The 15435-nt window shown below is 36.0% G+C and overlaps 1 protein-coding gene across 1 annotated transcript in view; it reads left to right on the plus strand.

The window, feature by feature from the left end:
• CNTNAP5 (contactin associated protein family member 5) overlaps nucleotides 1-15435 on the plus strand; it is a 974910-nt gene that overhangs the window by 491158 nt on the left and 468317 nt on the right. Inside the window, 2 exon segments of the mRNA XM_043992699.1 lie at nucleotides 4524-4673; nucleotides 8350-8521. Of these exon segments, the coding sequence (XP_043848634.1) occupies nucleotides 4524-4673; nucleotides 8350-8521 (322 nt within the window).

The following is a 15435-nucleotide window of genomic DNA, read 5'->3' on the forward strand; positions in this document are numbered from 1 at the left end:
GTTCAAGGCATGGATGATAGCCAGAAAAAAATCCTAGAGCTAAAAAATCGAGTGTCTTGTTCATGGAACAATTAGAAGGCCAGGGTCAGTAGGTGGAAGAATACATGTTAGGGAATAAATTGTAAGACTGGAAAGATAGGAAGGACTTAGGTGATGAAGGGCTGTATCAATCTGTGTCTATATTTCTATCTGTATCTATCTATCAACTGATACAAAAGACATTTCTTGAGCTTAAAGACCTCACGATGTAATGGGGAAAAATAACAAACACACTCACACACACACATATAAAGCTATAAACAGGACAAATAGGAAATAATTGAGAGGGAAGGCACTAGAACTAAGGAAAGTTTAAAAATGGTTCCTATAAAAGATGAGATTTTATTTGAAACACTTGAAGGAAGCCAGAGAACCTGAGGGGAAGATGTGAAGAGGTAAAGTACAGCCAGCTTGGGGGTGAGTCCAAGAAAATGCCTGGAGCCATCAGTATTATGTCACAGAAGCTGCAAAACAATGTCACTTTTGGACTTCATTAAAGAAGACAGACTAAGTAGAAGCATGATAGTGATAGTGACTTCCAATTTTTGCTTGGTCAAACCACATTTTGAGGCTTTTCTTTAGCCCTGACCGTTACATTTTAGTTAGGCTACTAACCAACTGTTCCATGTCTATGGAAGACCAGCATTTCATATAATACCACCCTTAATTGAAGAGACTACAACTACTTTGCCTGAAGTTTTGAAGACTTAGGGGGTACTTCTTTACTGATCCCATTGTCTTCAAGTGTTGCTCTGAATGACATCCCCTAGACATTCCACCCCACCCCCACCCACCGCATGCCCCTTAAAAGCTCAGACCACTGACTGGACGTTTCAAAGAGAAATATATCTGCTTAATGTAAAGGGGGAAAACATACCTAGAAATTAGAATTGTCCCAAAGTATAAGATGCTGTCTTTGAAGGTTGGGAGATCCTCTCCTTTGAAATTCTGAAACATAACCTGTGGCAACACTTATCAACAGTTTGGGGGTGGGGACAATATTATGCATTCTAAGATAAGAATGAGATGGCCTCTGAGCACTATCCCCTCTTTGAGATTCTATAATTATTATTATTAAAACAAAGGCATGGTTCCTTGGAATGGAATGGGAAAGGAATGGGGCGTATAATTGTCCCTTACATTTATCTGGAAGGTAATAAGATCTGAGTTCAAATATGGTCTCAGACACTTAACCCTCATCACCTCTTTTTTTGAAATATAAATTCCCTTGCCAGCATCCTTAACAATGAGGCATCTAGTCTTCATGAAACTCTAGTCAGGGTATTCACTTCTTGATGAGACAATATAGGCATTTTTAATTGTTAGGAAGTTTTTGTTTTTTTCTTTTCAATTACATAACAGAATCTTCAGCCTTTCAATTTCTATACCTTGGTGCAAGAATAAAACTTGGTCCCTTCTCCTTAGGGACCAACTGAAAAAAGTCACAGCCCTATTCCATGGGAAAAGCCTTCATATAATTGAGGATAATGATCCTAGTCTCCTAAACCAGCTCCTTTCCAGGCTATATATTCCCAGTCACTTTTGACAATGTTAATATAATATCATTTCTTAGTCACTTCCCTTTGCACTTTTTTTTTTTAGTGAGGTAATTGGGGTTAAGTGACTTGCCCAGGGTCACACAGGTAGTAAGTGTTAAGTGTCTGAGGCCGGATTTGAACTCAGGTTCTCCTGAATCCAGGGCCAGTGCTCTATCCACTGCGCCATCTAGCTGCCCCCCTTTGCATTTTCTTAGTCATTTCCCTTTGCACTTGCTTCTAAGTTATCATTGGCCTTCCCAAAATGTGTTATCCAGTGTGAAAAACAATGTTGCAAAAATGTTCTTATCTGATGATGTCACCTTTTTTCTTCCACATATGACATACAGAGTGACCAAAGTTGGCATTGGTCTGGGATGACATAGGAGACCAATAAAAACACCAAGAATTTGTTGCGACATTCTTGTTGTGAGTAGAGAATCAGAATCTGGTAGCTGGCATGTCCCTTAATGATTTCCTAAGTTATGATTTGACTGCCAAATTTGACAATTTCATTTATCTCCATGAGGTTGGATCAATAGTTGGAAAATTATGGTTTTTTATATCACTTTGTATAATGTTTCATCTACTGGAATGCTAACCAAAAGCTTCCCGAGTGATTTTTCACATGAGGTACCTCTAGTAGCATCACTTTTCTTTGGGATTTTTTGCCCTAAAGGAAAAAAAAACAACACACCTCAATAACAGACCAGATCAAGAGAGGAAAAGTAGGCTTTTTCTGCTACATTTAGCTTGAGATTGGTAAAAAGGGGAAAATATATCTTGTTATTTTTAAATGTTTTAATAATTTCATAGGCTTGGATTTATGAATAGTGCTGAAAGAGCTATTTTTTTTTCCCCTTGCCAACTTGTGTGCTATCAGGGTTGGATTATCCCATATGGTGTGTTGCAGTGCTTTGATTAAAGTCTTTTGGTTTACACAACTAGGTTTTCTTTAGGTGTGAATACCTGAAAGAAGAGCTTGATTTCCCTATCAATTATTTTTGAATCAACAAATGCAGTATTCTTCAATCCAAACAATTAAACACATTGGCTTACAAATTAAGCCTGTATTCAGTTTAATTTATCAGACAATTGTCCTTGCTGTGTGCAATGCAATGTCCTAAGAGCTAGAGATAAAATGATGAGAAAGAATTACATAAATACAATCTCATAAATTATTATAACTTGCAAGAAGGATGTGACTGAAGTACCAAGATTGGACCATAGGAAGCTTTAAACTCCTCTCTGGATTTCCCTTTCATGGCTTAAAATCAAATGAACAAATATGAAAATAAGTGACTCTGGTCAGGTTCTAGTAAATTATCTTTAAATCTGGACAGGGTAACCACACAGAGATTGATAGTTGAACAAGCCTGACCTTTCCTAATTCATGTGCAACAGAAGTGCCCAGGATTTTGTAAACAGAATGATTGGAATGGATTTCTTCTGTCGATTGCTATAAAAAGCTATAGAGAGCTTTTAATCCACTGTTATTTTTGTTGTTGCTCAGTCATTTCAGTTGTATCTGACTCTTTATGACTCTGTTTGAGGTTTTCTTGGCAAAGATCCTGGAGTAGTTTGCTGTTTCCTTCTCTAGCTCATTTAACAGATAAGGAAACTGAAGCAAAGAGGGGTAAGCGACTTGCCCAGGGTCACACAGTCTGTGAGTATCTTAAATTGGATTTGAACTCATGAAGATGAGTCTTCCTGATTCCAAGCCCAGGGCTTTTTCTAATGCACCACCTAGTTTCCTCTTTAATTCACACAGGTGTCTTAAAAACTTCTCAGACAGTACCTCTGCTTCTTATCTCCATGTCATCTTTTGCTTCAAGGTTTGTTCTGTGGTTTTCTGCCCTTCATCCTCAAACCATTTATTTGTGCTTAATCTCTTATAACCCCAAATCATTAAATTTAGCTTATTGATTTAGACAGTAGATTAGATTTGTATATTTTCTAACACTGAATACAAGACTCACTATGAGGAAGTGAATGGTTGAAAGACCTGCTTCTACTTTCCATTTTGGTTTCATTGCTAGGAAGACTTGATACTATGTAATATTCTGAAGGCAAGTTTGCTCAATCATAAAATTCTGTGTTTCCTTACTCATCTTTGTGTTTTTTTTTCCTTTTAATTAGCAGAGGGGAGCTATTCACTTTGGTTAAAAAGGGGACAGCATATTTAGGGGTCTGTGTGTGTGTGTGTATTACATTTAAAATGGTTTAGGAATATTCTACAAATAAAACTTTATGATAACTTATGTTTACATAGCAGAGCGACCCCCTCTACAAATACTTATAATGCATCTATCATATATACAGAGTGTTTCATACCATTTGGGTACTAATCTCTTATGTAGATCTATTTAAATTGTTATGCCTTTAAGAGTTAGGAGTGACAACTTGTAGTTGATTGAATATCAGAAATACCTGTAACTCATTGTGTTCCTGCCTCATCATCTGCATCCCTATGATAAGGGCACAGACCCAATCCTTGATTAATGATAAAAAAATTATGTCTTTTGGGGAGCAGCTAGATGGCACAGTGGGTAAAGTGCACCGGCCCTGAGTTCAGGAATACCTGAGTTCAAATCTGGCCTCAGACACTTGACACTTACTAGCTGTGTGACCCTGGGCAAGTCACTTAACCCCCATTGCCTGCAAAAAAAAAAAAATTTGTCTTTTTATGAGGTACCTTACATGGTATATTTCTAGATGAGGAAACAATATCAGAATGTTTCAATAGCATATCCAAGACCATCCAACTAATAAGTAGAAGAGGTCAGATTTAGTCCTGGACTTCTGATTCCATTTTCTGGGCTCTTTCCAGGAAAAGGGAGAAATTACAGGCAGTTCTGTCACAGAGTGGGGGAAATGATGTGATTTTCTACTTCACCCCTCCCAATATCAATCACAACCTCTTTTCCTCCTGTCTTATATCTTTTCCAGGAAACAACCTGAATGATGGCTTGTGGCATTCAGTTAGCATCAATGCCAGAAGGAACCGCATGACTTTGACACTGGATAATGATGCAGCATCGGCTGCACATGAAACTACTCGGCTGCAGATTTACTCTGGGAACAGCTACTATTTTGGAGGTATGTTACCCAGCTTTTCAGAAAGAAACCAATGGGGGAGGCAAGCATTTGGGTTTTATTTCATTATTAGAACCTTTATTTCCATATTTTTATTTGCCCTGCTTTTCCCCTAAATATTAGCAAACCATTTTTCACTAGAGAAAATAAGGATCATCTGAGACCAGAGCAGGGTACAAAGTAGATTTAGCAATAAATAGCTGCTGTTGTTACCTGAGGCTAATTAATAATGGTTAAAATTTAAAGTGTTTTAAATTTTGAAAAACACTGTATATATTATCTCATTTGATTCTTACAAGTGGGAGATAATTGCTATTATTTTCACATTTTACAGATGATGAAATTGATACTAAGAGAGGTTAAGGGCCCATACTAGAGTCCCAAAGCTAATAAATATCTAAGACAGAATTTGAGTTCCTATCTTCTTCATTCGCAGTCTAATATGCTATCTACTCTACTCCTTAGCTGGGACAGTCTCAGCAAATATTCAGAAGAAGAAACTCAGCTAAAAATTTGACCACAACTCAGGAGGTCATAGTATTGATTGTGCCATATGCAACACAGTCCCCTTTTAAGGTCATTAACAATTTTACTAATCCACTGTTGTGTGAGGTTATAACTGATAATTGGCATCCTAAAGGTATCCTTCAGATGAGCTATAAAAACCAGAAAAATTAATAGAGAGAGATTCTCCCAAACCCTCCTACCACATACCTCATTTTGGCAGCATTTTTAGTAATTTCTTTTCTTTTTTTTTTTTTTTTTACAGACATCTACATAGGGTTTTCACAAGTATAATTTTTTTTCTATCATAAATATAACATGGAAGTGAGTTTCATATACCAATTAAGTAACAAGTTTGGACCAAACAAAATAAAACAAAATCCATAGCGTACTTGTGAAAGATATTTAAGGACAACACTCATTTTAATCCCATGGCTAATATGGGATCCCATTGTATTTGTCACTGTACAGAGTTTACCTACTGATCTGCTGAAGCCATTTGTTGTTGTTGTTGTTGTTTACTTGTTTGTTTTCTTTTTTTAATGTAATAAACATTTTTATTTATACCTTTGAGTTCCATTTTTTTTTAAGGGGAATGGGGGCTAAGTGACTAGCCCACAGTCACACAGCTAGTAAGTGTCAAGTGTCTGAGGCCGGATTTGAACTCAGGTCCTCCTGAATCCAAGTCTGGTGCTCTATCCACTGCACCACCTAGCTGCCCCGAGTTCCAATTTTTATCCCTCCTTCTCTCCCTGAGGTGACAGGCAATCCTATATGGGTTATACATGTATGATTATGTAAAACATTACCATGTTTGTCATTTTGTACAAGAAATCCTGATTAAAAGAAAAATGAAGATGAAAGAAAGTGAAAAATAGAATGTTTCAGTGTGTTCCATCAATATCAGTTCTTTCTTTGGAGGTAGATAGTATATTTCATCAATAATTCTTTGGAATTGTCTTGGATCATTTTATTATTGTTAATAGTCGCGTCATTCACAGCTCTTCATCAAACAATATTGCTGTCTCTGTGTACAGTGTTCTCTTGGTTCTGATCACTTCACTAAATATCATTTCATACATGTCTTTCCAGGCCTGTTTTTGGTTTCTTACTATACCCAAAGTAAACCATTATTGTGTACATTGTTGAACCAAAATTTCAGAGACTGGTGGGGAAGAGAGAATTAAAACATTTAAGTATCATCAAGGGCAGCTAGGTGGCACAGTGGATAAAGCACTGGCCCTGGATTCAGGAGTACCTGAGTTCAAATCCGGCCTCAGACATTTCACACTTACTAGCTGTGTAACCCTGTGCAAGTCACTTAACCCCCATTGCCCCGCAAAAAAACAAAACAAAAACATTTAAGTATCATCTATACATTTTTCTTCTGTCTAAATCTATGTCATTTGTGTTAAAGTTCATTCCAGGTTTAAAGAAGGCATAATCTTACACATAGACAAAACAGGCAAACTGAACTCATGTTGCAATTCAAGGGGGTATATATATATACATATATACACACACACACACACATACATATACATACACACATATACATATATATATATATATACACATATATACATATATTATTTTTTTTTTTGGTGAGGCAATTGGGGTTAAATGACTTGCCCAGGGTCATACAGCTAGTGAGTGTCAAGTGTCTGAGGCTGAATTTGAACTCAGGTCCTCCTGAATCCAGGGCCAGTGCTCTATCCACTGCACCACCTAGTGGCCCCAAACCTTAATATTCTTATCCCAGAATGGTTTATAATCCATGGTAAGGTTGACTGAATGTGGAGCTTATACTGACAGTGGAGTGGGGATGGGTAGAAAGGCAGAAAATAATAGGTACCCAAAAGGAATGAAGAGAGAATCTGGAATCCCCCAAAACACTTCCACAATTTTACCCTACACAAACAGATGGAACAAGGTGTCTTAGAACATATTTTTTGAGGGCCCTGGATTGTATCTAATTAATTTACATTGTAAAATAACTAATAGGCATCTGCAAAGCCTTGCGGGCAAAACACTTACCCTCCCCCTAGTTTGAATAGGTGCTATTTTTGGTAGGTCTTAATGGCAATGGACGTGCACAGTCTCAGATTCATTTCAGAATTGCAGAGTTTGGGAAATTATTCCTCATGTAGTCTGCAACTGTAAGAAAGGTGAAAAATGAGCCAAGGTACTAATAGTCGACTTACATAAATTCTTTCTGCAGCTGCAATTAGAAACTGTAGCATCCTCCTCCATTTTATAGTATGGCTATGAGCTATTAACCAGCTGTTGGGTTTCAGGAAAGCAGAGCCTATCTATTAGGGGTGGTTGAAATAATTCCCCATTATTTATGGTTTGTTGCTGCCATTTTCAAGACTGCTGTTCCATATGCTCTGAACCTATTAAAATGATGGAGACTAGGGTCTATGATTAACACGTGCACATGAATACCTATGCTATTGTTTACCTGAAACTAAGCAGGAAAGTCAGTAGCCAGCCTTGCCATGTGAATGAAATGTAAGCATAGGTGATTGGGTTTAGGAGAGAGTTGGTAGAGAGGGATGAAAGTGGGTAAAACAACTTTAAAAGGCACATTCAACTGTCTTGATGGGCTATAATAACTCTATAATGACATTCATTTATAGTCCTAGTTCTTTAGTAAGTTGTCTTGCATTTTAATGCCACTTCATAATTTCAGTTAAATCTAAATGCATACCTTTCTTTAAGAACCAAGACTGCTAATGTTTACAGTTACTCCTTACCAAAATTACAATTTCCATGGAAAGTGTAATTCAGAATTAAAGCCAACATTTAGACTTCATTTTCAAGGCAGAATGCATATATATCTATGTATATTTAATGTATAACTCTCTTTGGAACAAGTACACCATGCATTTGAATTATAAAGTTTACCAAACAAAAAATGAAAGAGAGCAATTTGTGGCAGTGCTGTGAGATTCTTTAACACTTTTTTTTCTACATCATGATTGAGTGTGCCCCACTTTGTAGTGTTTCTGTCCCTTTCCTTGAAATGCTAGGATTTACAACAAAAGCATGTGTACTGCTGTGAATGAAAAATACCATAGATAATTAGACCTCAAGGTCTTCTTTCAATAGGTCACCAAAGAAATGACTGATCATTTCAGTATTCTTCTTAATCTTTTTCTCTCTCCCACAGGGTGCCCAGACAATTTCACCGATTCCCAATGTTTAAATCCCATTAAGGCTTTCCAAGGCTGCATGAGGCTCATCTTTATTGATAACCAGCCCAAGGACCTCATTTCAGTTCAGCAAGGTTCCCTGGGGAATTTTAGTGATTTACACATTGATCTGTGTAGCATCAAAGACAGGTAATTATTGTCTCTTCTCCTCCTCCCCCTTCCCATTATCACTGTTCAAAGTCTGGGTTTCTTTAAGCACAATTCTAATCTGCCAGTATTATCTACATAAGACATAATCAAGTCTCCAAATGGAAAATATTTCTGAAAGAATTCCGGGCCTGAAGAAAAATTGTTTAAATTAGTTGAGTCTTTCTTCATGATGACTTGAAATACATATGATAGGCAAAATGAATCAAAATACAAACTTATGAAAGGATTAAAATTTTATGCATAAGCAACATTTGATTATATTGAAGTTAAGAGCAGAGGAGAAGGGAGGGAGAAATTGCTTCTTCCACCAAAACATTTCATTTCTTCATGAAAGGTGAGTTTTTGTTAATGGAGTATGGCAAATATCATGTGTTACACGATATGCCTTTCTGACAGCAACTTTCCCTTGGTAAAGCATAAGTGAAAAGAATGCCTCCGCATGTATCAACTCTAGTTGGCATCTGTTGAATTTCAGTTACTTTAGGCTAGACAAGAAAGGGCCCTGGGTAAAGAGTCATGATTATTATTATTATTAATTTTGTCACCCAGAATTTAGAAAGATCAAAAATCAAGAGACACTAAGAAGGATGGTTTCGTTCATCTGAGTTGACTCCTTTTTTTCAATCAAGATCTGCCTACTCTTGGAGGGAGGAAAAAACACCACTCTAAATGCAAAGGAGGGGAAGAATAGGGATAAATGAATTCTTTATTCTCACAGAAGCTCCACCGTTTACTCTTTTTCTCAAGTGGGAATCCCCAACTCCTCTCCATGTGCCCAGGAAATAACACATATTATGCCAGCTTATTATGTCTGAAATGCAGTCTGTTTAGTCAGGAGAATTTGGAGTCTCACTGATATGACTTAGAAGAATTTACCTTGCATGTTTCCTTTCAAATGCCATTTGATGTATTATCCCAAGCAAATCATTCCTTCTTCTTCATTTTCGTAATCCATCCCTTCCTTCTTCTGAAAATCTGAAGATGAAGGTAATAGATGTGTGAATGTGTGTGTGTGTGTGTGTGTGTGTGTGTGTTTCATTAGGATTCATTAATTTATAAACCTTGGGATAAGAAAAAAAAAGTGTTGAAATAAATTATTACTTCCCAACAGTCCTTGTTAATGGTAAGAATGTAGAGGTACATTTCATTAACTACTCCATTTGTCAAGTAAAATTGCTAGGTAATATTTATCAATGGGGGTCCTTTCTGATACCTTCATAACTCCATAGGATATGCACATTACTTTTGATTACATGAAAGTCACTGTCAAGCCCACTATATTTCTGTATAATTGTGTTGTCCATAATTGTATTATATTTAATTATATTTGTTAATTGTCTAAAAAGGGTTACATCTATGTGAGAAAAGTAATATTTTCTTAATTTAGCAGAAAATGCATTTTGCAGAAAAAAGTTGGCTGTGTATGGAAGAACTTTTTATGTTAAGTTAATATGAGTGAGGTTATTTATATTTTGTCACTTTGATTCAGTCTAGGTTTGTGGGGAGAGTCCATTATATAGTATGTACTTTAATAAGCCAACATTATCATAAGTTGTTTATCTATGTCAATATCAGTAAAGCATGTGATCTGTTTTATTAATTTAATTAAACAAATGATTCTTGAGCACCTACTATAGCATGTGCGTGTGCGCACACATAGAGAAAAAAAACATCCTTATTCAATAGAAATAGTGCTAACTCCAAAGTTAAATAGTCTGGGTTCCAATCGTGTCTCTGAAGCTTACTTATTGTTTGATCCTGCGAAATTCACTGAACATCCATGGACCACAATTTACTAATTTATCTAATGAGGGGTTTTAGACGATGTGACCATGGAAATCCCTTTTCAGTCTAAATCTATGACTCTATGAAGCTTTGATTATGCTAGATACCATGGGGGAAGAGGAGAAACATTTGATATCTTCTCTGTCCCCCATCAACAGTTTTAAATAAAGAAATTTCAATCTAGTTAGAGAGGACAATCATGTTTTGAGTTCTGAGTTGAACCTGTTTTTGTTTAGATGGATAGATAGATTGATTGATAGCTAGATAGATGGATTGATATATGGATGGATGGGTAGATAGATAGATAGATAGATAGATAGATAGATAGATAGATAGATAGATAGATAGATAGATAGATAGATAGATGGATGGATAGATAGACAGATAGATAGGGAGAGAGGGAGGTAGATATGAAGTGTATTCAGATATGTTTGTATTCATAACTGTCAAGTCAATTTCATCTAACAAACACCATGTTCCAGGAAATCTATTTAGTGGGTGGGAAGATAAGAGTCCAAAATGAAAAAAAGTCCTTGTCCTCAATGAGCTTATATTCAAATGGAGAGTAGGGGACAGAATGTGATGCACACAAATTAATTCATGCAAAATATGTATAAGGAAAATACAGAATTGTTTTGAGGGAACATGAAAATAAGGAAGGAACTTATAAGAAATAATACTTGATTTGAACCTTCAAGGAAAGTATTAATTGTAAGAGACAGACATAAGCAAAGAGTTTATTCTAATCATGGGGATCAACTTGTGCAAAGGTAGTACACAGAGGTAGCAGATGGAATTTTAACAGGGAAAAGTAAGGCCACCTTTTTTGGAATATAAAGTAGGTGAGGAAAAATAACAAGTAATAAGCCTTGAAAAATAAGTAGTAGAGTAGGTATATTATGAAGGACTTTAAAAGGCAAAAAGAAATTCTTATATTGCATCTCAAGGGCCATAGGGAAAAACTAGAGCTTATTAAGCATGTTGGTACAATGGGAAAGTTATTCTTAACATAATGAATTTGATAGTGATTGTTACTCTATAACATTATCAGTATATGTATCTTTTTTCATTAATTTCACAAATATTCTTGAGCACCTACTTGGTACTTGGTTTTGGATTAGATGCCATGGAGAATAGACAAAATGGAAGTCATGGCCATCATTCTCCAGAGATTTTTAACAAGAAAAGAATTAAGAATTTGGTCAACTAGATTAATCTTGCACTGAATCCATACATGAATTTGCTTGTATCCAGATATTTTATTCACGTAATTATACTTTTACATCCAGAACTGTCATATCCAGGATATGACAGAGAATTTTGCTTTGGTCCTTGAGCTTTGAGAATGTAAGTCACTGTATATTGTTGAGAGGCACATTCTTTGATTGGAAATAGACAACCAGAATTGCTTTTGATTTAATCTGAGGAGATGGGAGGGGAAATAAGATTTCCCTTATTTATTAAAATGAAATAGTGTGGACACTAATATTATCATCTCTGAAATTGATGTTCTTTTTAACCATAGTTCACCTAAAAAAAATGATGTAAAGCAGCCCCCCTACAAAAGTTGATTTTTCTCAATCATGTATTCTCTTAGAAATGGACTTGTATATAATTTGCTTTTCATAATATTATCTTTGCTCTCCTAGGTACCATATCAATAATATAGTATATTTATTAAACTAGACTACTTTCTTATCTGCTGGTTTCTTAAGAAACTAGCCCAGTCTTCTTATCATGCCCCATCTTTTTAGTATCCATACACTTTCTTTCCCTAGTCCTATACTTAAGTTTGAACCCATAAATTTTCCTCTCATAGATGCCATGGAAATGCCACCATTCTTGGTAGATACACAAATTCTGACTAAAGGCATTGATTACAAATAACCTCAAGTTTGTAGTCATTAGTGGCTGACAAAATTCTCCATTGTTCTCCTTACATAGTTACCTTCCTTTTAGCCCCCAAATATATAACTTTTCATTTATCTAATTTTATACTTATGTTTTATTCCTTAGGGAGGAGCATATAAACAGGAGACTATTCAGTTGTATTTTAAAAGCAGCCAATGTGGAATGTAGATACTTGGAATGTGATCCAGTAGACACATCTTAAGTTTTATTTCCACTAGAGAGAGCCTCCTTATTACTCTCTCAGTAGCACAGTGCTACCCATTAATTAAATCCAATGCAAATCCCAAATTCTTTTTTTTTTTCTTTTTGGTGGGACAATGGGGGTTAAGTGACTTGCCCAGGGTTACACAGCTAGTGAATGTTAAGTGTCAGAAGCTGGATTTGAACTCAGGTTCTCCTGAATCCAGGGCTGGTACTTTATCCACTGTGCCACCAAGCTGCCCCCATTTTTTTTTTTGGTGAAAAGTCCTTTCTTTCTTTTCTTTTCTTTCTTTCTTTTCTTTCTTTCTTTCTTTCTTTCTTTCTTTCTTTCTTTCTTTCTTTCTTTCTTTCTTTCTTTCTTTCTTTCTTTCTTTCTTTCTTTCGGTCAGGCAATAAGGGTTAAGTGACCTACCCACCATCACACAGCTAGTAAGTGTCAAGTGTCTGAGGCTGTATTTGAACTCAGGTCCTACTGAATCCAGGGCTGGTGTTTTATTCACTATGCCACCTAGTCCTCCCCCACCCCCCCCAAATTCTTAATGAAAATATCCCTCAGGCAATTCACTTAACCCCCATTGCCTCACTAAAAAAATTAATAATAATAATAATATCCCTCATTTCCCCAAATGGAAGTTTTCTCTCTATACTTTGATTTCCTATGCCACTTATTATCTATGCTGTGGAATAGTAAATTACATTATTAAAGACATAGCTTATACTGGCTTTTCTTATTGTTTTCTTTTTCATGTGTGTATGTCTCTTCTATACAAATAAACTACAAATTCAGAAATCAGGGATTTCACTGTATACCATTTAATATACTCCTTAGAAATTAGCACAGTGCCTTAGGTGCCTAATAAATGTGGAAATAATTGATCATTGTTTTTGATGATTCCATACAGTAATGCAAAATAGTCTTTGTGGGTAGTAATACATTGAGTGCTGTATACTATGAAAAATCCATCATCAACATCAAAAAGCAATTAAGACCAGGGCTTAAGTATGCATTGGAGGGCAGTTAGGTGGCGCTGTGGATAGAGCACCGGCCCTGGATTCAGGAGGACCTGAGTTCAAATCCGGCCTCAGACACTTAACACTTACTAGCTGTGTGACCCTAGGCAAGTCACTTAACCCAAATTGCCTCACCAAAAAAAAAAAAAAAAGTATGCATTAGGAAAGTGGTCTAGAAAACATCTACTAGATCATTAATGTGTCACATACCTGCTATGACCTTATAGAATAATAGACTCTTAAGTCAAAAAGGCCTAGAAACATTTAATTCAATACCCACTTTGAAGATATTAGAACACTAAGGCCTAAAGTGGAGGAATGACTTAATAGTTCACTAAGTCTTACTTCCTCATTTTGTCGATGGGCAAACTGAGCCCTAGAGAGGAAGAAGAATTTGTCTCAGCTCATCTGGTATCTCATTTTTTTGTATTGGAGTCTGGACTTGAATTTTTGTTTCTGAAATCCAGTATTCTTTCTACTATCCAACACATTAGACCATTCTTAGAAACACAACTAACTAGGATCCAGGATAGTGTTCTTTTCATTATGCCTTTTTGTGGGGGGGAGGGGAGTAATGAGGGTTAAGTGACTTGCCCAGGGTCACACAGGTAGTACATGCCAAGTGTCTGAGGCTGAATTTGAACTCAGGTCCTCCTGAATCCAGGACTGGTGCTTTACCTCCATTATGCCTTTTAAAGACTAATTCCATTAAAAAATTAACTAAATCAACTGTATAATTACCTGGGTATAATACTGAGCAATTTCATTTACTTTGCGGAAACCAAAGAAGTTAAAAAATGGAGTTTCTCCCTAACCACTTTCTTCCATTTTCTTATACATTGTTTTATAAGAAAGCATTTGGTAAGCACTCTTTGGTCAAGCTTCCTCCTTTGTTCAGAGTACTAAGTGTTTTAAGTACTGTTTGTGTGTGGTAGTGGTGCTGGTGCTGGTGCTGGTGGGAGGTGAATATCATGTTGGATAGCCTCCTGTTAAGGCACTTTGGCTAAAATCCACATTGGGTGTAGGAGTATGTTCTCAATAGAGAACATAATTTAAAAGGTTATAGCACTAATCCATATGTCTCCTTCAAGCTTGTCCAAAGTTGGAGCTATCTATTGTGTGGTAAAAGAAAGATTTCTTCATGGGCAGATTTTTTTCTTAATTATAGAACTTTTCCCAAAAGTTGAAAAAGACCATCTGTTATAACAGTCATCCATTTTGTATAAGAATAGTTTCAGAACTGTAAGAGACCTCAAAGGTCATTAAATTCAAACCCCTCATTTTAAAAATGAGGAAACTGGGGCCCAGAGAGTTTAAGTGACTTTTTCAAATTCATATGGGTAACAAGTAGGAAAAATGAAATTTGACCTCAGGTCTTCTTATTGCAGATTCAGTACTATTTCCACACTGGTATCAATTCCTTTTTGTCATTCTTTGTTATATCCAGTCTTTAGAAGTATTAGAGACTAACTTGAAGTACATCTAAACTGTATTTGGAAAACAGAAACCAAAAAATAGAGTAAGTGCTAATATATCTATGGTTTTCTATTATTGACCCTTAGATCTAACAAGGGAGAACTTCCCTCAGGTTAAAACTTGGTCATACATCACAAAGTCCTTTCAATGAATTAAAGAGCATTTATTAAGCATCTGCTATATAGATCACATTAACTCATGTTTTGTAACTTACAAAGTGCTTTGTATGCTATATTCAATTTGTGCCTAGCCTGTGATAGATGCTATTTTGTGAAATGAAAAGGATATGCTAGCATCCTTGTTTTCTGGGAGCTTGAAATCTAGTTGGAAAGACAAGAAAAACAAAAGTGAAAAATTAACTAATATCTTGGTAATCTATGAGCAAAATGGTCATTATAAACATTAAGTGATATGAAGTTTCAGAAGAGACAGGAATGAGGTTGGACTAGGATAGCTATTAAAAATCAAGAAATATTTCATGGAAGAAACTGGATAGTTCCACAGAAGGA

This window comes from Dromiciops gliroides, chromosome 3 (genome assembly GCF_019393635.1).
Source record: "Dromiciops gliroides isolate mDroGli1 chromosome 3, mDroGli1.pri, whole genome shotgun sequence".
Classification (NCBI taxonomy): Eukaryota; Metazoa; Chordata; class Mammalia; order Microbiotheria; family Microbiotheriidae; genus Dromiciops; species Dromiciops gliroides.